We start from the raw sequence: 25,771 nt of genomic DNA, 5'->3' as shown, positions 1-25,771 counted from the left end.
TGAAGAAATATGACATAGCTGCGCGACTCCTATTGATATTCCGAGATGTTTCAATTATCTGTCAATTTAAACCCGTTTACGCTGTTATTTCGTCGTCCGCGGAATTATTTATATAGTTTTATTGGTGAAAAATTATTAGAAAGCCCCGCTTTATCGACTGAAAGAAAATTCGGCGTTAATATCTCCACAATTCGCAAAAATAAAAAGAATGTTCTATTCTGATGACCAAAAATAAATGCCTATTTTTCATAATACTATCGGAAAAATGATCAGATTATTTCGCGAAAAGCTAAAAACATAATTTTTTCTGTGTTTGATACGGAACATCATAGGCTTTAAATCCCCACAAGATTAAAATCGCAGATTCATTCGTTTTGGGATAAATACGCTAACATTAACAAAAATTGAGGTGTTCTATTCTACTGACGTGAGGTGTTTAATTCTACTTCCATAATCTGCTTAGTTTTCCTTGTCATTATTTTAGTGTCGACAGTATTATGCATGTCGGACGTTGTGTGTGTCAAGTTTTTGTGCTGAGTTTGTATTAATTCCATTAGTTAGTTTTGTATTACTTTTTTTGTTACTGAAATTCGTTGATATTAAATCGAATTTCAATATTCTGTTTTAGAATTTAAATGTATTTAGTTAGATATACCTATGTACTAACCAATATATATAGAAAGATGTATATATATAGTTTTGGAAAAATATTGTTTCTTTATTATTTCTTAAATTTGTTCATATTTTGTATTGTATCCCAACCTGATAATTAATTGCATAATCACATAGGAGGCTTTCAGCAGTAGTTTTAACATTTTATATGCACGGAGATTTGTCGGTCTGTTTTAAACGTTTTTTCTTAGATTTTAGTTTTTGTATTTAATTTTTATTTTCTGTTTTTTTACATACGTATATAACAAATAAATAGGATTTTTACATAAAAGAAAAAAGAAGTGGAAACGAAAACTACATAAGTACAACATAAAATATTTAAGTACGTTTATATGTATGTGTGTGTAAATGTACAATTATTTTTCTTTATAGATATTTTAAAATAATTCTAAGAATTTTACATACATAGATTTAATACTTTTAGTAATAAAGCTCACAAAGGTTTTTGTTTTTAAGTTTTTACTATTATTATTTTTTTTTTCTTCTTGAAGTTTACTTTTTTTGTAATAAGATTTAATAAAAATATTTGCTTTAGAATCGTTATGTTGGTATCTTTACATTTGTAACCGATGGTGAGTGTGTATTGTTTTTGTGTGAATAATTGGAATTTGTTGATATCATTATTTTTATTTGCTAACAGGATGTAAGTACTTAATTAAATTTAGACTAAAATGTGTTGCAATTGCAACCAGGGTTCAACATACTCGTAGAGTTCAATCTAATGGATTTTAACAATTTAACAAATGAAATAGTTTTTATTTTTTTCATTTATTGCTAAGGGTGTTACTTGAAAGTACTAATGTAATAACAACAATATTATTTGTGCATTTTCTATATATCGTAGGTATTTATAAAGAATAATTAACATTGGTGTAAGCCTACGCTGGAATTGTTGCCTCTTCATAGAAATCTGGCTCATCATCGTCGGCCTTTGCTTCGCTTCCATCCAACTGTAAAAAAGAAGGCAAAACAAAAATTAAATCTAAATGTACAAAATTTAACGCCTAACCAAATATAAATATATGATATGTGAAATTAAATGGTCAACTCAAGACACTGATTACTATTTCTTAATAATATGTATAGTATTGTATAATATGCTAAATTCGTTATAATTTGTGCTACTAACTAATTAAACATAATTCCAAGAAACAAAAATTATTTTTATCGTATTTCATCGTTTAAGGGAAGGAGCCATATGAGCCGTATAACAAACACACAACAAAGTAATGTTTCACTAAGACGATTAGAATTCCAATTCGTTCGAAGTAGTACCAAATTATGTTGTTTTTTTTAATATTTGACTCGTTATACCCTCAGCCTTTAGGCTAACGAGGGTATGTATATACACTTTGATACGATCAAAAATGTGCCTCATCGAAATACCCGATTCGGGTATGTTCTGAGACACTCTTCACCTCTTATTTCATGCTAGTCACTTCACGGATTTGGGTATGTTCTGAGACACACTTCACCTAGTCACTTCACGTACTAGTGTGTACTCTTCTTTTTAAATACCCTAATGAATCTTAGTCCCAAGAAATTCGTAAAAAATAGGAGTAAATGGGGTGAACAATACTTGAGGCGAGAAGTCAGAGGCGAAGTGTGTCTTAGAACATAAATGAATGGTTTTGATTTTTCCCTGTTCGTCTGTCTGGCTTTTGCGTACGATAACTCTGATTCGAACCAAATTTTGCAATGTTTTGCTCGAAACCTGCAAAAGTTCAAAATTTTTCTGTAAAATGGTGTGAGCTATAACTCTCGAAAGGACCAACAAATTTGGTCCAAACTTTGTAAATCGGATTATTCCTTCCAGATATAGATCGGGTTCGAATATGGGCTATATCGGTTCACACCTTTGGGTACCCCCACACAAAATTTAGACAAAGGACAGTTTGAGGACTCGTCTCGAATTTATTTGTTTTTAGGGTCGCTATTACAACGGTAACATTTTTTCCGTAGTAAGTGCAAACTTTCTGAGATAATAGCCCAAAAGATACAAAAAGCCCTGCCGTAGACCTATGTCTACAATTTTTGATAAAATTTGATGTTAAAATTTGGATAAGTTGTTTGAGCACTTGGAACCCTAAGTGTCAAATAATAGCTAATTCGGTCTGAAAATATAGCTACAAGCATCAAAATTCCTAAAATCTTGAGGTACCGTTATACCAAAACATGGTCCTATATTGAAATGTTTGTGTAGTAGACAAACCAAAACCGAAAAAATTATATTTTGTGAGTAAAATATGCACAAAATGTCTAAAAACAAGTAAAAAAGTAACAGTTGGCTTTGCTGACAGAGATATAACCTCAGCATGTGTGGATTGAAATACTTTTTTCCAAAACAAAACTTATGTATTTAAGGGGATTTTCAAAATTTTGGGCGTTTGAACCGACAAAAATGTTGATTAGGATTAAAGTTCAAAAGTTTTGAGGAGGAGATATTAAAAGGAATGGATCCACATTGACCATTATGGAAGTCGATCTCCAGCCACCCTTGGGGCTGGACTTGCCCCTGAAAAAACTTTTGCTGTCGTAATTGAGGCAGCAAATGCAAGTTAAAACAAAAACCAAAGTGATTCGATAGCAGGTCTTAATGTGAACTTATCCGAAATTTTGTGTGGGAGGTGTCGGATGGAGTGGACAAATTTAGTTCATATTTGAACCTGATCTATATCTAGTAGATATATTAGGATGTGGGGGAGGTACCTGAAGGAGTGGACCGATATGACTTATCTTCGAACTTAAACTATGTTTGGACAAAATATTACTCGGGCCAAATGTTGGACCGAATCGGCAGATCCGTTCGAGAGTTATCTTGCGCTCCAACCACCTCACTCGGTGTCATAGGGGTTTTTTGCAACTTTCAGGCTATTTTCTCGGGAAGTATGGACTACCCCCTGAAGAAACTTGTACGGTCGTATGTGGGGCAGTAAATACAGGTTGCTAAAACAAAAATCAAAGCGATTCGAGAGATGGCCCTAAACTGAACTTTTCCCAAATTTTGTGTGGGAGGTACCCGAAGGAGTGGACCGATTGAGTCCATATTAAAACTTTATCTAAGTCTGGTACGTACTTTACGATGGGCAAAGTATGGACCAAATCGGTTGCTCCCTTCAAGAGTTATCGTGCGCACAAATTTTCCGAACATAATCGAACTTTTGTGGGGAGTAGACCGATATAGCCCATCTTCGAACTAAGTTTGGGCAAAATATTACGAAAGCCAAAATTTGAACCGAAGAGGTTCATCCGTTCGAGAGTTATCGTGCGCTCCATCCAGCCAGACAGACGGACGGACATTGCTCAACCGACTCCAAATTGTCTGAAACACATTTCGTCCAAACATACTTGGGGTCTAAAACCATTATTTCGATGAGGCACATTTTGCCTGTATGAAAGTGTATACACCCTCTTTAGCATAAATGCTGAGGGAATAAAATACCAAATCAGGGAGCCCGCCTGGCTACCTCGGTGACCTCCCAGCAAACCAAATGTCGGATGTCCGACACATAAGAACAATTTCGAAACCAAAATCGTTCAGATTTCGGAGAGAATGTCGGAAGTAAAAATCCCTTCGAATATACCAATGTTATTCTTCCGATGTCGGTACGAATTCGGAGCGAAATGTCGGAAACAAAATGCCCTTCTTCACGCAACAATCACCTTTTGTATGTATCTAACAGCAAAGGGTTAGTTTCATTATACCCTCAGCATTTATGCTAACGAGGGTATATACACTTTCATACGGGCAAAATGTGCCTAATCGAAATAATGGTTTTAGACCCCAAGTATGTTTGGACGAAATGTGTTTCAGACAATTTGGAGTTGATTTAGCCATGTCCGTCCGTCTGTCTGTCTGGCTGGAACGCACGATAACTCTCGAACGGATCAACCGATTCGGTCCAAATTTTGGCTTTAGTAATATTTTGCCCAAACTTAGTTTAAGTTCGAAGATGGGTTATATCAGTCCACTCCTTCCGGTACCTCCCCCACAAAAGTTCGGAAATGTTCGGAAAATTTGTGCGCACGATAACCCTTGAAGGAATTAACAGATTTGGTCCATACTTTGCACATCGTGAAATTTCTACCAGACTTAGACGATGTTCCATTATGGACTCAATCGGTCCACTCCTTCGGGTACCTCCCAATTTCGGAAAAGTTCAGTTTAGGACCTGCTCTCGAATCGCTTCACTTTAAGACCTGCTCTCCAATCACTTTAGTTTTTGTTGAAGCAACTTGCATTCGCTGCCTCAATTACGACAGTAAAAGTTTTTTTAGGGGAAAGTCCATACTTCTTGAGAAAACAGCCCGAAAGTTGTAAAAAAACCTCTATGGCACCATATGTAGTGCCTGGAGAGCTCGAACCGAATACTGCGTTCGTCCACACTTTGGATATTGATTAAGGGTCTGCTCGCGGATCCTTTGGACATTTTTATCGAAGGTTTTCCTTGTGGCCCTGTTTACAGCGATTTAATGTTATCATAGGTTTGTGTGATAAAAAAGCTCTATCTATCGATATCCCCGCAAATTTTTGAGATTTAATCCTATCCATACTTTTGTCGGTTCATACGCCAAAAATTTTGAAAACCCCCCTAAATACATACGTTTTTTTTTTTGGGAAAAGGTATTTCAATCCTCACAGGCTGAGGGTATATCTCTGTTTTGGAAAATTCCCTTTGGAGATGAGCATATTAACAAAAAAAAAAAAAAAAAAAAAAAAAAAAATACATAACATAATAACATTTCCAATCGTTTCGTTTCGTATTTTCCATATGAACAATACAACACGAAACATAACCCACGTTGGCAGAGCTCGGTGCTTAGTTTCGTTTTGTTTACATTCGTGAGTACTAAGAAAACGAAAAGTACTCAACTCCACAAGAGCAGATAGAAAACGATATAGTACTAAACACATGTAAATAAATCAAAAGCGTTTGGTGGTTGATAAAATTCACCATGGTATGCTGATGCTAACTTATAGGGTTGTTAATCACATGTGTGTGTGTGCCTGAGTGTGTCATTGACCATAACGCACAGCAAACGTTTGCCAAAAATTATTTTTGTTTCGGAGGTGAATAAAACAACTCGGCAAAGCATAGCCTAAGTACATTTCAGCAATCGTACGGTTTTCATATTTTTACATTGAAAAGTTTGTGCTTTTGTTTTGGTTGTGAGAATGAAACGATTCAGAGAAGCTGAAAACTTTGTGACTTTGTGTGATTGGTACGGGAATCATTTTGTTTGTTTACGTTCATTGATTTTCCCTATAATGCCTGAGAAAATAGCTGTATATCTCTGCTTGGCGTTATTGTAGCGTTGTTTGGAGATTGCATGTCTTCAGTCAAATCAAATGGCGAATCTTTTCGTAGAATATTTCATCCTTGTAACTCAATTCTTTTCATGCCCTTTTGGTCCTTTGTTTCTAGAACCGTAGTAAAAGTACCACAAGATAAGATTTTTCAGCATCCAAATATTCTACAAAAATGTTGCTTAGAAGGTGTTGTGTACGGTTCTCAATGGCACCTAATCAATATTGTCCCGTTTTGTGTGTAGACATACCAATTGGTTATTGCCTATGTCGACATCTGGGGCTCTTCTGAAATATTTACAACAAATAGATATTGTAATCATGTACACGTTAGTAACTAATTTTCTTGGAGGATAGATCCTGCTATCTCAATTTTTGAACCGGATATTCCGACATTAAAACCGATTTTTGAACCGGGGTTAAGTAACCGATTAATCTTATATATGTATATCATTAAAAAGCTTATAGAGTTGTTAATCAAATGAAATTAATTCGTTATTAAAAGCTATTTCTCAGGGATTATCTTCAAAAGACATTTTCCACCCCCCAAAAATGCTGCTGCTGTTCGAAAATCTTTACGGATGGACCTTCAGATTTTAATACGACATTATTCCGAAGTCGTTCAGAAATCTCTGCGAAAGTTCGGAAGAAAAAATTCCGTTTCCGAATTTCCCAAGGTTATTCTTCCGATTTCGTTCCGAAAACAATCCGACTAAAATTTGGTATTTAGTCTTCGCTAAGGATACGATACGTTATAATGTACGTTATAAGGTACGAAACATCCCTTCCAAAAACAGACGGTATATGCAGGTCCACTCTATGAGTGTTCCACCAGATTTAGGCCTTTTTGAAGATTTCAGTCGGTTTCTACCAAATTGTTAGTTAATTAGAATTTTGTGTTCCCTTTGTATGTACTACCAAAAAACTATACATATATGTCCAGGTTTTAGTCTAGCCCCCATTAACCGCAATTGCCTAATTTTGTGTATTTCGAGATTTTTTTTAATTTTTGGACCGAGATTGCTGTAATTTGGTGTTGCCTGTTGTCAGAGAATTCGGAAAATTTTAAGTATTTGTCCATGTTTTGTTAAGGTTTTGCCACATTTGTCTTCTGAAGTGGATGTAACTTGGTGTTTTCGACTACTAATAGGCATCCACCACGCTGAAAATTAGCTATATAAAGTGATTTTCATCAGTCAAGATCAGGGTTTCGGAGTCGAGGTATTTTTGGAACGACTCCGACTCCAGACCAGTTTTTTTCACGACTCCGACTCCGGGTCGACTCCGAGAGTGAATTCCTGTAATACTAAAATTAATAAAATGTGCACAAATGTTTAACTTTTTACTATATTTTGGCCTATATAGGCTAAACTGTTGGGTTTTCCTTACATATTCTTTAGAAATGACATTCGTTTCAATATAATACTTAACTACAGAACATAAATATTAAGTAACTTCGTATCTATATTGAGAAAAGAAGAAAGTTTTTGCCGGTTTTACGGGTTTTTTCCACGAGTATATTCTGGACGGAATATGGAAATATGAAAATGAAAGGGTAATACAAATCATAAGTACTAAATGCGATAAAAAATATAAGCAATTCATAGCCAAATTTTAAACTGGATGTAAGCCAATGTGCTTAGTCCATATTTATTTTAGGCAATTTTCCTTGCGGCAATTTTCAGTTTGATGGAGAGAGAGGTGAGGCATATGTTAACCCTTTGCCTCTCAACACCCTCTCTCATCTACAAACTGACAATTGCCGTAAGAAAAATTGCCTAATGTAAATATGGACTTAGCCTTAAAAGGAGGCGTTGTTTTTAGATCTGAGAATAGGTGTTTAGCTACTTTTTGTACTGGTCAGTGAAATGACCAGGGTACCTCCCCCACAATTTTTTTTAAGAAAACATAAAATCAAAGATATTTTTGAACTGTCTTGACCCTGAAAAGTCATCGCGGAAGTAAAATATCGCGGTCGCGACAATTCCAAGTTGCATTTAAAGGTATATTTTAGAATTACTGAATGTTTCATATTTAGGATAATAAAATAAAAACGTGTTCAATGAAACAGTACATTGTTAACAACATGTAAAAACGGGGTTAAGTTCAATTGGGTCGAACTTCAGTCCGTTCTTTGGAAGCTATGTATAAAACCTGGAAGGTTTTGTACACAAAGAAGTCTAAAAGCAAATTGTAGCCATTTCGGTAGGATAATGTAACTAAAACCTCCAAAATATATAAAATACGGAAGCTATATCGGAACGCGGAACTAAACCAATAATTCTGTGCATAAATATTTTATGCCTCCAAGGGAGACTTAATACCGAATTATATCCAATTCGGTTGATTCATTTAGGTAAAACCCTTAAAAATGTCTAAAACCGGGAGGTACTCTTTTGGGTACCGGGAGGTACCCTTCCCATTAAACACCAAATTTAGGCCACTTCGGCAGGATAATGCGGCTAAAACCTAAAAAATACCGAAAATCGGGTTTTGTACCAAAGTGCACAGTTCTATGTTAAATATTGTGAGCTATATCTTGATTTCAGCTGAAGGATATCGCTGTATCGACTTATTTTTACGTTGATCAATAATATTTCGAAGTTACAAATGGAATCAAGTTATGGAATATTTTTTTCGACTCAGACTCCGACTCAAGCAAAATTGCTCGACTCCGACTCCGAAACCCTGGTCAAGATATCCTACTCCTGCAAAAAAACTAAGCCTTAACATGCAGGAAGAGTTTAGTACCATTTTCATAAATGAAAGGAAACTAATTGTTTCTATTTACTTCAAACCACGAACTGTGATAGAGGGTATAACAAGTAAAAAAGTATCAGTCGGCCATGCCGACAGAGATATACCCTCAGCCTGTTTGGATTGAAATACTTTTTTCCCAAAAAAAAAAACTCATGTATTTAGGGGGGTTTTCAAAATTTTGGGCGTATGAAACTACAAAAGTATGGATACGATTAAAGTTCAAAAATTTGCGGGGATAACGATAGATAGGGCTTTTTTATCGCACTAGCCTACGAAAAACATAATATCGCTGTAAACAGGGCCACTAGGAAAACCTTCAGTAAAAATGTCCAAAAGCTCCTCGAACAGACCCTTAACCACACAAAAATGTTGAACATTTGTGTGGGTGGTGCCACAAGGATTGGATAGATAGGGCCCACATTTGAACATAAACTAAGTTTCGACAATATTTGTTTTACAACTTTCGGGCTGTTTTCCCAAGAAGTATGGACTTCCCTCTGAAAATACTGTCGTAATTGAAGCAGCGAATGCAAGTTGCTACAACAAAAATCAAAGTGATTCGAGAGCAGGCCTTAAAGTGAATTTATCCAAAATTTTGTGTGTGAGGTACCCGAAAGAGTGGACAAATGATGTCCATATTCGAACCTAATCTATATCTGGTAGATATATTAGGATGTGTAAAGAGTTATCGTGCGCACAATTTTTCCGAACATTTTTGAGTTTTTGTGGGAGAGGTACCTGAAGGAGTGGACCGATATGGCTTATCTTCGAACTTAAACTAAGTTTGCACAAAATACTGCGAAGGCCACATTTTGGACCGAATCGGCACATCCGTTCGAGAGTTATCTTGCTCTCCAACCACTACACACGGTGTCATAGGGGTTTTTTGTACCTTTCAGGCTATTTTCTCAGGAAGTGTGGACTTACCCCTAATGAAACTTATAGCGTCGTATGGGGGGCAGTGAATACAAGTTGCTACAACAAAAATCAAAGCGATACGGGAGCAAGACCTAAACTGAACTTTTCCGAAATTTTGTGTGGGAGGTACCCGAAGGAGTGGACCGATTAAGTCCATATTGGAACCTCATCTAAGGCTGGTAGAAATTTCACGATGTGAAAGTATGGACCAAATCGGTTACTTACTTTAAGAGCAACATTTTCCGAACATTTCCGAAATTTTGTGTGGGAGGTACCGGAAGGAGTGGACCGATTGAATCCATATTGGAACCTAATCTAAGGCTGGTAGAAATTTCACGATGTGCAAAGTATGGACCAAATCGGTTACTTATTTTAAGAGTTATCGTGCGCACAAATTTTACGAACATTTCCGAATTTTTGTGGGAGATGTACCTGAAGGAGTGGACCGATATAACCCATCATCGAACTTAAACTAAGTTTCGACAAACTATTACGAAAGCCAAATTTTGGACCGAATCGGTTGATCCGTTCGACAGTTATCGTGCGCTTCAGCCAGCAAGACAGACGGACGGACATGGCTAAATCAACTCCAAATTGCCTGAAACACATTTCGTCCAAACATACTTGGGGTCTGAAACCATTATTTCGATGAGGCACATTTTCCTCGTATGAAAGTGTATATACGCTCGTTAGCATAAATGCTGATGGTATAAAAAGCTATTCATACAAAGACTACGAAAATTCGTGGAAATTTTTTATTATAGCTCTGGAAAAAATATAAATAATCTGGTGTTAACTTACCGCTTGCATTTCATGAGGTTTATACATTGCAGCCAATTTCATGCGAATTGGTACCATCATCACCAAAAAGAAGGGGAATGCTAACGATATCTTTGACGATTTCACAGCCCACAATATGGCTAAGCACAGAACTTGAATAACCGTAAATAAGTGCATCTTCCAGGTAGGAACTTTCTTAACATAGGGCGTGGGTGGATAATGTTTTACTGGCATAAAGAACAATCTCACTCTGAAAAACAGAAATAGAAAACAAAACATGTCTATATTGAAAACAGGACTTTTATATAGACTTATGGCCTGTTTCACTAAGACGATTCGAATACAAATTAGTTCGAACTACTACCAAACTTCTGTTTTTTTTTTAAATATTTGAATTGTTTTTATTTTTAATCAAACAAACATACATTTGCTACAACAAGAGGAGTTTTGTTAGTAATTCGAACGAATTTGAATTCGAATCGTCTAAGAGATACAGCCCATTAAGTTACAACATTGAGGGTATTTGCATCTAGTTACTGGTTAGAGAATACACTCTAATTAATTTGTGGCCTTCTAATGCTTGCTTTATCTTTTAATGTCATTTGTTTGCTTTTTAAAGCTTTGTTATTTATATCTTACTTCCATTAAAAGAAACTATGAATCTATTTGAGAAGAACCAAGCTCTTGCATTGCAAAGCTCGTACATTGCATGTTCTCTTGAAATAAGAAAATATCAACAGATTTCTTACCGGTCAAAGAACTGGACACCACTCATTGAAGCAACACCCATGTATAGGAAAACACCAAATAGCACAGCCATAGGAATGAGTCGTAATAATGGTGCCATAGTTACGGACAAACCAATCATTAGGGATACGAAAAATCCAGAAAGTCGTTGTTCCTTAACGTCAATAATTCTTGCAGATTCACCAGGGGCATGAGTTCTGCAAAGGAAAATAAAAACATTTGTTTCGTATCAAATAAATGCATTTATTGACTTCATTAAACTCTCTTCAAATTTACCTGGACATTATGGTAAGAGCCGAAACATGAGCCACTGAACGCACAGTTGCAGCACAATGCCAAGGCATTCCAAAGAATCCACATCCCATGTTCAACAAACAGAGCAGCACTATATCAAAATGTAGACCGGAACCTTTCTTCAATCCTCTTTCCGGCTTATCAACAATCAGTTCGGATATGTGTGATTCCATGAAGATAAGAATGTAAACCAAGAGTGCAGGAATTCCAGCCATGAATGGCAGCCAGGTTTCAACTGGTCCCAAACTAACTAACCAACCACGATTGACGGGATCACTGGGTGAAATACCTTCGGGTACACTTAACTTCTCGGTATAAACTTGGGGTATGAAGTAGTCCACCATAACAAATATTGTTATAGATATGGGAACTCCAAAATCACCCAGAGCACGGCGAGCATTACGTCCCAAAAAGTGGGAATTGCGAAACAGTTTCAGATAGTAGGCCACCGTAAAGGTACCCAGTGTTAAAATGGTACAAAATAGCGCAGTATTGGGCATATTTAGAGGTGATAGACTTCCATAATCCAAAGTAATACTGGAGTTCGTTGTTACATTTGTTCCATCTAATGTGGCGGCTGCATCTCCCAGAGTTTCATTACCTCTATCTAACGAGGGCGAGCCAACCATTGTCGGAGGAGGTAAATTATAATCAGCTAGCAGTGGATGTTTCTTGTACACCGATACAAGTTTCATAATTGTCTCCACAATATAAATTAAAGTAATTAGGGCTGAAAAAATTTCCTGTGTGAAACGAGTCAACAGCCTCACATAGACGCTGCCTTCGAAAGCCGAAACCAATATCGATATAATTGCCAGCCATATACCAATATAGGCCCGTATTGTTAAAAAGCTTATGCCATTTTCCTTGCAAAAATTATTCAAAGCTTCATCGAAAAGCAGCAGCGGTCCAGTTGTTCCAATAATCACCAAAGGTTGGCCAGCTAACGAATGGAATATTACACCTACTACGGAAGCGCTCAACAATGTCTCCGAAATACCAATTAAATTATGGGTCTTATCCGAAGCCAAACCACCAAAAGTAATTGCCGTCGATAGGCAAGCAAAATACATAAAAATGGTTGCAGCTAATGTTTCGGTGTTCAAACCATCCAAAATATCACTGCGATACATGGGCAAGCGTCGCTTGAGATCGTTTCGTAAACCACCAAATAGACGATGCGTTTTTTCCAAGGGGCTAGGTTTTTTCTTTTCGTCATCATCATCGTCGGGCTTCTTTTCTACCAAAGCACTGATCAAATCGGTGCCGGTGTTATTGATCTGTTTCTCTTTAAGCTCTTTTTTGTTTTGAAGGGCCTTGGTTTTGCGCGAACGAATCCAGTCTTTCTTTGCTTTCAACTCTTCGAATGGCAACAAATCATGACGATCCCAATTGCCGGGTGGCAAAACAATTGAATCATCCAAGAACTCATTAATGGCCGAAAGTAAATCTTTTCTATCATCAGCTGTATAGGCAATGCCGTGGAATGATTCGTTGGCCATTAGTGTGGCAATGGCACGACCCACCTCATGATAATCCAAGTCGTAATTGGGTGGTCCCAACAGAATAAACATGAAACGAACTGGTATGGGAACTTCCGTCAGACTTGGCATCGGTACACCTTCTGCTAAGCGCAGAAAAGCAATTGTTGGTTGTTCCAAGAAATCAACAGCACCTACCTGTAATAGTTGAAAATAGATAGAGAAATGAAATACAAACTTATCGACAAGAAAAACATTGCAAAAACTTACCAAAACAGTTGTAGCTTCTGCTCCCTGAGGTATCCTCTTTAGGATGGTATCGTTTTGCAATTTCTTCAAGTCTTCCTGTGACGATGAATACATATCATCCTTCATATCAATTTTCAAATCGTTGCTTTTCTTACTGCCTCCAATTTCTAGGGCGGGCATAATTTTTATTTTCTTGTCTTCACCGGAAAGATTCTGCATTAAAAAAAAAAAACAACAAGCAAAAATGCATTATCAGTGTTTTTGTAATGGATGTAAGAATCAACTACGAATCAAAAACATGCTTTAGAAAAAAAAAACATAAAAGCAAAATTGTACAGCATCGTGTTTATAACGAACAAAATCTAGAATTTAAATCAAAATCACAAAAATCAAGTTGTAAAGTGAACTGAATATCTTGGCATAAATCAAAGTAATTTGTGCAGAAGTATAAAAAGAGTAACTGTCATACTGGCCAACGATCAAAGAACCCAAAATTAAAAAAAAAGTAAAACGGCGTTAATTTCGGCAGGGTACAACTTTTTATACTCTCCACCATGAAATATTCTGAAGTTATATGGAATAATTAGTTTTTTTCTGTTACGGCAACCGTAAAAGCCAATTTTTTCGACAGCCAATCTTGTCCGAAATTGTAGATTAAAACTTAAAAAGTAAACTTTTTATACCCTCCACCATAAAATAGTCTTTATTAAAATGGAATTATTAGTTTCCTTTCACAATTTTAGGTGAAAACATTTTTCGACCATGGATACTCTAAATCCCTAAATTACATATATAATATAATCTAAAAAAATGTGTTCAGCAAGGTGAAACATACCTCTTATGGGGCTATATCAAAGGGTCTACCTATATTTACAACTTTTGATTGCAAAGTTTTATAACTGCAGGGAAACTAAAAAGTGAAATTACGGGTAGTTCCGTCAAACAATGTACCTAAGACCCGAAATAACGAAAATAGGAGGTACCGATAGTTCGATTTTTGGTGGAGAAGTTTCGTGACCACAGAGAACCTCAAATGTAAAATACAGCTAGTTCGGTTAAAAATTGTAGCTAAAATCTTCAAAATACCGTTAATCGGGGAGCGCGTTTATATGGGAGCTATACCAAAATATGGACCTATGTTGACGATTTTTGGTGGAAAAGTTTCGTGAGAACCTTAAATATTAAATTTCAGCTAGCTCGGTAAAAAATTTTAGCTAAAATTCGCAAAATACAGAAAATCATGAGGTACAGTTATATGGGGGCTATACCAAAATATGAACCTATGTTGAAAATTTTTGGTGGAAAAGTTTCGAGACCACTAGAAACCTCAAATGTCAAATTAAAGCTAATTCGGTTAAAAAGTGTACCTAAAATCCTCAAAATACCGAAAATCGGGAAGTACCGTTATATGCCAAAACATGGAATTATGTTAATGATTTTCGGAGGAAAAGTTTCCAGACCAATAGAAACCTCAAACGTCACATTACAGCTAGTTCGGTTAAAAAGTGTAGCTAAAATTCGCAAAATACCGAAAATCGGGAAGTACCGTTATATGGGGGTCACACCAAAACATGGACCTATGTTGACGATTTTTGGTGGAGAAGTTTCGTGAATACTGAGTACCTCAAATGTCAAATTACAGCTAGTTCGGTGAAAATTTGTAGCTAAAATTCTCAAAATACCGAAAATCAAGTGGTACCATTACGAGTATATGGGTGCTATACCAAAATATGACCCTATGTTGACAATTTTTGATGGAAAAGTTTCCTGACCACTTAAAACCCCAAGTGTTAAATTACAGCTAGTTCGGTTAAAAATTGTAACTAAGTTCTTCAAAATATCGAAAATCTGGAGGTACCGTTATAGGGGGCTACACCAAAACATGAACCTATGTTGACGATTTTTGGTAGAAACGTTTCGTGAGAACCTTCGCAAAATAACGAAAATCGGGACGTACCGTTATATGAGGGCTATACCAAAATATGGACCTATTTTGACGATATTTGGAGGAAAAGTTTCGTGGCCACTGAGAAACTTGAATGTCAAAACACTAAATACCAGCCATTTCTGAGGAATATTGAGGCAATAACCTTCAAAATACTGAATATTGGGAGGTACCGATCTATGGGGACTATATGAGAGCGTGGACCTACACCAACAAGACTAAATACCAAAATTTCAGCCTTTTCGTTGGGTTATTGTGGTCACAACCTTTAAAATACCGAAAATCGGGAGGTATCGTTCTATTGGGGCTATAGTATGACGTAGATCAGTACGAACAAATTGCTGGGTTAAAGTTTTATGACCACAAGGAAGACTAAAGACCAAATTTCAGTCATTTCGGAGGAATATTGAGGCCAAGGCCTTCAAAATACCGAAAATCGGGAGTTTCGTGGCCACTGAGAATCTTGAAAGTCAAATTACATCAAGTTCAGTTAAAAATTGTAGCTAAAATCCTCAAAATACCGAAAATCGGGAGGTACCATTATATGGGGGCTAAAGTAAAGGAAAGTAGTATATCCCCCAAAAAACACTAAATACCAAATTTCAGTCATTTCGATGAGTTATTGTGGCCACAACCTTCAAAATACCGAAAATCGGGAGTTTCGTGGCAATTGAGAATCTTGAAAGTCAAATTACAGCAAAAAATTGTTGCTAAAATCCTCAAAATACCTAAAATCGGGAGGTACCGTTATATGGGGGCTATACCAAAACATGGACCTTTGAAAACCTGACCGCACAAAATTGTGGAAAAATCAATTTTGCATTTGAGAAATGAAAAGTTCGATGACAGAGAAGCTACTCCACAGCCGATATGCCTGATGAGCTGCTACCGACAGCGAAACCCGGTCACATAATAGTGATTTTATGGGTTCGAATCCTGGGTTCTCTTTTTTCACTTTCAAAAAATTATCGGTCATTTAGTTCTACTCGAACATTAGTTAAAATAAATAATTTACTTTCTTTTATAACAGTACTAAGCTCTTCTTCTACGTTAAGGCTTATTACTTGTAGGAGCAGAATATCTGAAAATCACTTTATATTGATCATTTTCTGCGCGGTTATTTTCTATCCATTGAGATTCCAAAATACAAAGATGTTATATCTACTTCAGAAGGAAAATGTAGCAAAACTATTCGAAAGAGTTCACAATTGGGGCACCATCGCACAGTGGTCGCTGCCATTGGCCAAAATTAAAAAACGAAAGTCTAATTTTTGGTACCAAATGTGTTCATAAATACTACTAACATGGTAAATTTCTCTAAAATAAATTTGTTATGGATTACTTCTTACTGTACTCTTTGAGAATGGCACCAAAAAACAGAAAATTTAACAGGTTGGATTTCTAGGTGAATTCAGTGCAAAAGTTAGGTGAAAGTAAAATATCAATATCAAACTATTTGAACTCTATATTGACCAAACTTAAATCGAATATTGAAAAACAATGTTTTAACTTAATTTTTATGCAGTTTTGTGTTTGTTAATTTTTGGGATTCATTATTGAATACGTGTGTTGACTAAGGGACTTTTGTAATGTCATTTCTTCAATATAATTCAATTTCATGTAAAGTTGTAATTATGTTCCCCCTCTTTCCCCCTAACGAAATTTTTTTTAAAAGATCAGTAGTAGTCTAAGGATTATATTTTTCAAACCGTCAGCTGCATCTATCCGCATCTTTGGAACTGGTTCCCAAAATACTAAGGGTACATTTCAGGGTGTTTTTGTCATTTTTTTTTCAAATGTGCAGGTGATATATTTCAGCTTTTTAAATGTATAGAAGAGGCATTGTGAGGTTCAGTTATAGGAAGGATACGTTAAAATATGGTCCTCAATGTAAAATTTTAAAAATTCAGCCATTTTGATTGATTATTACGGCTAGAACCCTAAATATACCGAATATTGGGCGGTACCTATTTATGGGGACAAAATCAAAGGGTGGACCTACATTAATCGACAATTTTCTGGGTGTGGCCTACATCCACGAAAGATTAAGTGGCATTTCAGCTATTTCGATTTAATAACTTATATGAAACCCTCAAAATTCCGAAAATCGGGCGGTACAATTACATGGGGACCCTATCACAACGTGGACCCAGTTCAAAAAAATTTTGCTAGAAGGTTTTCTAACGCTAGGGAATACCGATAGCCAAATTTTAGCCAATTTCACTGAAAGATGTGGTCAAGACCCCCAAAATGCCTGAAATCAGGGGGTACCGTTCTATGGGGGCTATACCTAACCTTGGACCTATATTAATTTTTTTTTTGCTTATTTTTATTTGTGTTGCCAAACTAGCCTTTACTGAAATTTTCGTATTGTTATCTGCTCAGGAAGTATTTTTGGCCGCTCTTACCTTACAAGTTCGACCACAGTGCATCGTTGTTCTTTCCAAAATATAGACCACTATTAAAAATTTCTATCCTCTGGCAAACAAAAAAATAACAAATTACAGCAATCAAGGTTTGAAAACTTGACAAAAAAAAAAAAAAAAAACACCCGAAATACATAAAATTGGGCAATACCGGTTGATGGGGGAGGCTGGATTTAAAGATTGATATATAAATTGTTTTATTGCGAGTGAGCCTTACTTCTCTGGGAACACAAAACCAATTCGGTAAAAAATTTTACTAAAATCTTCAGAATATCTTAAATCGGTTGTACCTCTATGGTTGTACCGTTCTATGGGGGCTATATCAAAACGTCGGCGAAAAGAAGACCGTGCACCTATACTGATATTTCTCTTCTGAAATACTTTATAACTCATGGAAGACTAAATAAAAACTTGCAGTAATTTCGGATGTTTTAATTATCCAAATACCGAAAATCGTGAGGTACCGCTCTATAGGACTACATGAGGGTGTGGACCTGTACCGACAAATTTGTGGGGAAAGTTGTATGCCCCCAACAAACACAATATACCAAATTTCAGTCATTTCGGAGGAATATTGAGGCCATAACCTTCAAAATACCAAATATTGCGCGGCACCGTTCTATGGGGGCTTAATGAAGGTGTGGATCTATACCGACAAATTTAGGGGGGAAAGTATAATACCCCAGCGAAGACATAATACCAAATTTGAGCCACTTCGGTGGAATATTGAGGTCAAAACCTTCAAAATACGAAAATCGGGAGGTACCGTTCTATGGGGACTATATGAGGGCGTGGACTTATACCAACCAATTTAGACCAAGACGAAGACTAAAGACCAAATTTCAGCCATTTCGGTGGAATATTGAGGCCAAGGCCTTCAAAATATCGAAAATCGGGGGTACCGTTCTATGGGGACTATATTAAGGTGGTAGATCTGTACCGGGAAATTTCTGGGGGAAAGTTGTATACCCCCAATAACACTAAATACCAAATTACAGCCATTTCGATGGGTTATTGTGGCCACAACATTCAAAATACCGAAAATAGGGAAGTACCGTTCTATGGGGGCTATATTAAGGCGTGGACCTGTACCAACCAATTTATGGGGGAAAGTTTTATACCAGCAGAGAAGATCAACTACCAAATTCCGTGGAATATTGAGCCCAAAACCTTCAAAATACCGATAATCGGGATGTACAGTTCTATGGGGCTACATGAGGGCGTGGACCTGTACCGACAAATTTGTGGGGGGAAGTTGTATACCCACAACAACAAATTTTAAATTTCAGCCATTTAGGAGAAATATTGAGGCCATAACCTTATACCGAATATTGCGAGGTACCGTTCTATGGGGGCTTAATGAAGGTGTGGACCTATACCGACAAATTTCTGGTGGAAAGTTTTGTACACCAAACGAAGAAGAAGTACCAAATTTCAGCCATTTCGGTGTGATAATTAAGCTTAAACCTTTAAAATACTGAAAATCTGGCGGTTTCGTTCTATGGTGGCTATATCAAAACGTGGACCGATATAGCCAATTTGCAATTTGGTCACTGGGAACCCTAAATATCAATTTATAGCTAATTCGGTCTGAAAATGTAGCTAAAAACGTCAAAATAGCTGAAATCAGGCGGTACTGTTCTATGGGGCTGTACCAAAAGGTAGACCTATAATTTTTGGTGGAGAAGTTTCTTGATCACTGTGAACCCTAAATGCCAGAATATAGACAATTTGGCCAGAACATGTAGCTAAAAACGTCAAAATACCGGAAACCTGGTTGTACGGTTATATGAGGACTATTAGAAAACGTGTACCCATGTTCATAATTTTTGGTGGGGAAATTTCCTACTCACAGGTTTGAAAATGTGAAAATGTCTGAAATCGGGCGATACCGGTATGTGTGGACCGATATGGCCCATCTTCGAATTTGACCTAAGTTTAAACCAAAAACACATGTTTACAAAATTTCAGTGGTGTAGTTTGAATCGTTCGGAAGATAGCGTGCTTACAACAGACGGACGGACGGACAGAGGCACCGATGGACAGGGCTGAATCTTAGAATTTTACACTGATCAAGATTATATATACTTTACAGGGTCGCAAATGATAATTTCGATGAGTTACAAACGGAATGACAAACTTAATATACCCTCCATATTATGGTGGAGGGTATAAAAAAGTATCAGTAGGCTTCGCCGACGGAGATATACCGTCAGCCTATGACATAACGAAAATATGCAAATCCAGTATAGATCAAATTTGATATACGTTTGCAAGAACATTTACAATGCGCAAAGATTGTACCAAATTCAAGATAGTTATCGTACCTATCGGGCTTTTTAGTTTGCTACCGTTGAGTTTTTAAATAACGACAATATGTCGGGAAGCACAGACTTGCCCACGAAAAACATTATATCGCAGTTAAAAGGACCACAAGAAGTACTTTGCGTAAAAATTTGCAATCGATCATAGAACACGCCTTAAACTTAATCACAAATTTTGTTTTGTGCGGAAGTACCCTAAGGAGGAGACCGATATGGACTATATTTTAACTTAAACTAAATATAGACAAAATGTTAGGAGCTACAAAGTTTGAACAAATCGGTTGCTTCTTTCAAGATAATCGTGCGTACCATTTTAGTGAATGAGTGGACCGATTTGACCCTTATTCCAAGGCCAATTTTTGGACCGAATAAGCTGATCTGTTCGAGAGTTATCGAGCGCTGCAGCCACTACAAATGGTGTCGTGGGTTTTTTTGCCCCTAAAAATTGTACCGTCGTAATGGAAGCAGCGAACTTAAGTTCTTACAACAAAAATCAAAGCTCATAAACTGCAGTTTTGCGAAATTTTTTGTGGAAGGAACCTCGTTGGAACCTTACCTATGTCTGGTAGAAATATTTCGATGTGCACAGTATGGACCAAGTCGGTTATTGCCTTCGAGTATTATCGTGGGCTGGTGCGAAAAGTTTTGTGAGGAGGTGCCAGTGAATACAAGTTGTTGCAACGAAAATCAAAGCGATTCGACAGCTAGCCTTAAACTACATCTGTCCCAAATTTTGTGTGGCAGGTACCCGAAGGAGTAGATCGATACAGTCCATATTCAAAACTGATCTATGTCTGCTAAATATTTTACGATGTGCAAAGTATAGACCATATCGGTTACTCCCTTCGAGAGTTATCGTGAGCACCATTTCAGCGAAAATTTTTGAACTTTTGTGGGGGAGGGAGGGGCAGGATTTGTCTCATTTCGTACTTCAAAATAAATAAAGTAAAAATTACAATAACACAGACTTCTTTGTGAAACTCCTCCCTTCTGAATGCTGAGTTGCGTTTAAAATTCAAATATCAATCATAGAAAATAGAAGAAAAGAAAATAAGATTTGAAATCAAATTAAAAAAGAAACAGATTATACTCTACTTTTATATAAATGTTATTTACAAAAATAAGACAAAACACTACAAAAAGGCATTTTCTACAATATGTATTATTTTCGATTTTTTTATTAGTTATTTGGAAACATTTACACCCATGTAGGACAGTGTGGAATGCCTACGGCAAGATGCATCAATAGTGACTGCTGTCGCTGGTGGTGCACTCAGTGTCTCGCAGATGGAACGACGTGCCAGTGCTGTGGTTGCATTGTTGCGTATTCGTTGTTGCAACTGTATTTGTTGTAGATTGTGGTTCTCATTTCCCAATAAAAGCAACTACATTTCGTTCAACAAATATATGTATATGTACGTATTTTTAGATTTGATTAAAAAAAAATTAATCACAATTTGTTTTACACACACCATGGATTGTTTGTTTTAACATTGTCAATGAATTTGGTATTTCAGTTACGAAAATTCAATCATTTCACCACAATTATGTGAAAAGTAAATTCAATAACAAAAACAAAGGGAAAAAGAAAGAAAAACATCACTATGTTAAAGGGAATTTAATTTGTAGGTGAGAGAAAACATGTTTGCCATGAATTTTTAGCGTGTTCTGTATGGTGAAGGAAAGCGATACAGGGCACATGAGTGAATCCAGTGAAAATGTTGTGGAAAAAATTTCAACAAAATATATATGAATATGAAATAAACCATAATTAATTAGGAATTTCAAATAGTGTTTTTCTGAATCCTGCATATTATTTTTAAATTTCGGTATGTGCAATTGAAGAAAAATTATGAAACTCCTGTTTTTGCTTGAATTTTACATTGTATTTAAATGTATTTGAATCGATGAATTCTGTTTCAAATATATTTTTTACATTCCTAATGTTTATTACTCAATTTAACTTACGCGTTTTGAGAAATTTTAAGAGTCATTGTCTGTGAACATGTACCTAGAATGTTCGAACTGTTTATATACACGATGCAGCTTACTCACTGGCGACTGTAATTGGTCGTACATGGTCGACATTACTGTCATAGAGGAAATAAGATGAATTGGGGAAGCCATCAGAACAACACTTAAAGTTAAAGTGAAAGGCTAGCTATAAATTCAGATATCAGAATCAGAGGGGGATAATCTTCGCAACGTGACATGGCAAAATGGTCCAGCATACATCCCCAACGAAGACTATATAAAGAATTCTACGCTTTCTGTAGGGAGATGCGACTAAAATCTTGAAAATACTGAAAATCGGAGGTACCTTTTTATGGGGTCTACATTTACACGTGCGCACAAAACAAGTAAGAAAGTATCAGTCAGCTGTATATATAGATTTTGTACCGTAATATGGGCTATACCAAATCATTGACATATACCAAAACAAGTAAGAAAAGTCTATAGTCGGACAGAGCCGACCATGGGATACCCTATACCACTATCCCTGGACAATCGCTCTCCACGGAAATTTGTACCAATTTCACACAAAAGTTTCAGTCCATTTAACCCGCTAAGTATTATCTGATCTTCACGTTGGTTTGTACGCTTCTTCTTCATCATAAACTCAAACTTTGTTTAACATTTTGCGGGTTATTATTTTGACCTACAGAGCCGCTACAAAATTGGTCAAAATTGTATTTTTGGTCCATTTCATCCCCTGAACATTTCACGATCATCACCAAAAACTAATCATTTCTATTCTGGCCCGAACCCAACCTCCTTAAAAAATTCGTTACAATCGGTCCATAATTGCGTCCTTAAGCTTGTTTACAATTTTTAATGGACGGACACACATCGCTAAATCGCTTCTCGTCAAGATATGAATTTTGGCATACCAAATAAGGGGTTTAGGACGAATATTTCGTGGTGTTACATAAACTTTTGGAGAGACAATATGTAGCATGGGATAAAAATGTGGTTCTCTACACAGAACCCATTATATATTAGGCAGTAGGCTCGTTATCTAGCAAACACTTTATTGCAATTTACATCAGAGGAAAGATCAGAAGTTTTTTTCCATATGTAGGCTACTTTGCGAAATATATATGTCCTCAAGGAATTAAAATATCGACCAAAAATAAAATTTTTATATTTTTCATACAAATGTTGGTCCATTTCACCCGCTAAAGAATATCAGATCATCATTCAAAATTGTAGGCATCTTTTTCAACCTATACTCTTACCCGGTGCAAAATATCGTGACTATTGATGTATAATTGCGACTTCTAGCGAGTTTGTTATTACACTACAAACAAATAACGGAATATATTAGGCTGTAACTCTGTTATCTGATCATGCACACCAACATAATTGGCATCAATTGAAAGGTCAAGCGTTCCACTTTCAAGTATATCTCACTTGTACGGAATGTCACTTCCAGGAATTAAGATATAAGGTGTATATTAAAAATTTTCACAATTTTCACACAAAAGTTTTGGTCCATTTAATATTAATAATATTATCCGATCGCCATCTCAAATTGCAAGCTTCTCCTTTGTGATATACTCTTAACTTATTTAAAATTACGCGTTGATCGGACTATTATTGAGACCTACAGAGCCGCTAGAAAATTGGATAAATATTATGTTTTTGGTCCATTTCACCCGCTAAATATTTCACGATCATCACTAATAAGAATAGGGATCTATTCTGATCTGAACCCGACCTCCATGCAAAATTTCGTGGCGATCGGTCCATAATTGCGGCCTAGAGCGTGTTTACAATTTATAATGGACAGACGGACGGACGGACGGACACACATCTCAAAATCGCTTTATCTCGTCGAGATATTAAGATTGGTATACCACATTGGGGGTCTCCGACGAATATTTCGCGGTGTTACATGAATTTTTACCAAAACAAACTTATAATACCCTTTTCCACATTGTGGTATAGAGTACAAATATTAATAAGCAAATGTGTGATTCATAGAGAACTCGAAATTAAATTATGTAAAACTAAGTGTGGATTTTTTTTTTTTTTGAAAAAGGTTGAGAGTTATCTTGCACTCTAGCCATTTTGGTATGTGCCGTAAGGGATTTCTTGGAGCTTTTAGGCTATTATCTCAGAAAATATGGACTTACTTCGGAATGTACCGTTGTAATTTCAAATAGATCCGAAACGAGTCCTTAAACTGCACTTGTCCCAAATATTGTGTGGGAGGTAACCGGAGGACGGTAAGTGAGCTTTTAGTTTTTATCTTAGAAAGTATGGGCTTGCCCCCGCAAAAAATTACACCAAGACCTCGCTTTGCGTCGTTGATACGTTCCAAAAAAAAAACGACTCAAACGATGCAAAGCGAATTAAGATTTTCCACGGAAACCCATGTAAAGTTCGGAGATATGTTATAGGGGAAAAACACTATTTGTTCTTATGTCCAGAATTTTAAACGGAGAAATTATATGAACACTATCTACCCTAAATGCCAAATTATAGATATTTTGGTCTAATTTGGCAAGAAAATTTAGCTAAAACAGTCAAAATACTTGAAATCGGGCGGTACTGTTGTAGTAAGGCTATAACCAAACATGGACCTATGTTCATAATTTCTGGTGAAATTTCTACATCACTGGAAACTGTAATGTCAAATTATAGCTAAGTCGGTCTGAAAATGTAGAAAAAGTATCAAAATATCTGAAATCGGGCGCTACAGTTAAATGGAGGCTATACTAAAACCTGGACCGATGCACTACATCTTGATCTAACTTCAGACCAAATATCCATGTGTACAAAATTTCAGCCCTCTATCTGAAATCATTCAGAAAATAGCGTGATTACAACAAACGGAGGGACGGACGGAAACAACAAGCTTAATTTGCCCTCCATACTATGGTGGAGGGTATAAAACAATTAGACACTCAAACTTAAAACAACGCAACATCGAAAATCGAACGACGCATGGTGAAAATTGGTATTAACTAAGCAAAGACCCAGCTTCGAAAACAACGCAAAGTGAAACGACGCAATGCGAGGTCTTGGTGTATTCCGTCGTAAAGGGGACGGCTAGGGTTAACCTGCTGAAAATTTCAAAACGGCCCGATACAATATGGTCCATATTCGAATAGATTGCTATCTTCGAGAGTAATCGTTCACCCTATTTTAAAGAGACATTTTGAACTTCTGTGGGGGAGGTACCCGAAGGAGTGGACCAATATGGCCCATCTTCGAACTTAAACTAAGTTTGGGCAAAATATTACGCAGGGCAAAATTTGGTTCGAATCGGTTTATGAACGGTTCACGATGAATCCCGAACCAGCCAGACACACAGGTGAACTGACAGCGCCAAATTGTCTGAAACGAATTTCATCCAAGTATGTTTGGAGGTCTAAAACCATTATAGCGATGAAGCACCTTTTTGGTCGTATCATAGTATATATTCCCTCTTTAGCCTAAAGGAGTGGACTAAGCTTGGACAAAATATTACCAAAGCCAAATTTTGGACCGAATCGGTTGATCCGTTCGAGAGTTATCGTGCGGTCCAACCAGCAGACAGACAGACGGACGGATATGGCTAAATCATCTCCAAATTGTCTGAAACACATTTCGCCAAAACATACTTGTAGTCTAAAACCATTATTGTATATACCCTCGTTAACATAAATGCTGAGGGTATAAAAATGTTAAGTTCGGCTGGGCCGAACTTTTACAATTCTAAGTAGATACCCAAATGCCTAATTGTAGCTTAAATCCTCAAAATCCAGAAAACTGGGAGGTACCGTTACATGGGGGCTATACCAAGACATGGACCTATGTTGACGATTTTTGGTGGAGAAGTTTTGTAACCACTGAGAACCTCAAGTGTTAAATTACAG

At 36.5% G+C, this 25,771-nt stretch overlaps 1 protein-coding gene across 17 annotated transcripts in view; it reads right to left on the bottom strand.

Annotated features, from left to right (window-relative positions):
* Positions 1–692: 692 nt before the first annotated feature.
* The window catches only part of Ae2 (anion exchange protein Ae2), a 187,691-nt gene continuing 162,612 nt past the window's right edge, over positions 693–25,771 (bottom strand). For 9 of the 17 annotated variants that reach the window (XM_073984880.1, XM_073984878.1, XM_073984879.1 and 6 more), the window contains 5 exons: positions 13,231–13,422; positions 11,462–13,158; positions 11,188–11,382; positions 10,460–10,688; positions 693–1,622 (listed from right to left, as the gene is read on the bottom strand). In XM_073984880.1, the coding sequence (XP_073840981.1) occupies positions 1,551–1,622; positions 10,460–10,688; positions 11,188–11,382; positions 11,462–13,158; positions 13,231–13,422 (2,385 nt within the window). In that variant the 3' untranslated portion in view covers positions 693–1,550. Of the gene's footprint in view, positions 1,623–10,459; positions 10,689–11,187; positions 11,383–11,461; positions 13,159–13,230; positions 13,423–20,460; positions 20,902–21,106; positions 21,290–25,771 lie in introns of those variants that run through there. The other 8 variants (XM_073984871.1, XM_073984873.1, XM_073984872.1 and 5 more) reach the window with 3 other exon arrangements.

The sequence above is a fragment of the Musca autumnalis genome, unplaced genomic scaffold (assembly GCF_047663935.1).
Source record: "Musca autumnalis isolate F117 unplaced genomic scaffold, ASM4766393v1 scaffold_4, whole genome shotgun sequence".
NCBI classification, from domain to species: domain Eukaryota; kingdom Metazoa; phylum Arthropoda; class Insecta; order Diptera; family Muscidae; genus Musca; species Musca autumnalis.
This window is presented reverse-complemented; position numbering and strand designations above follow the sequence as displayed.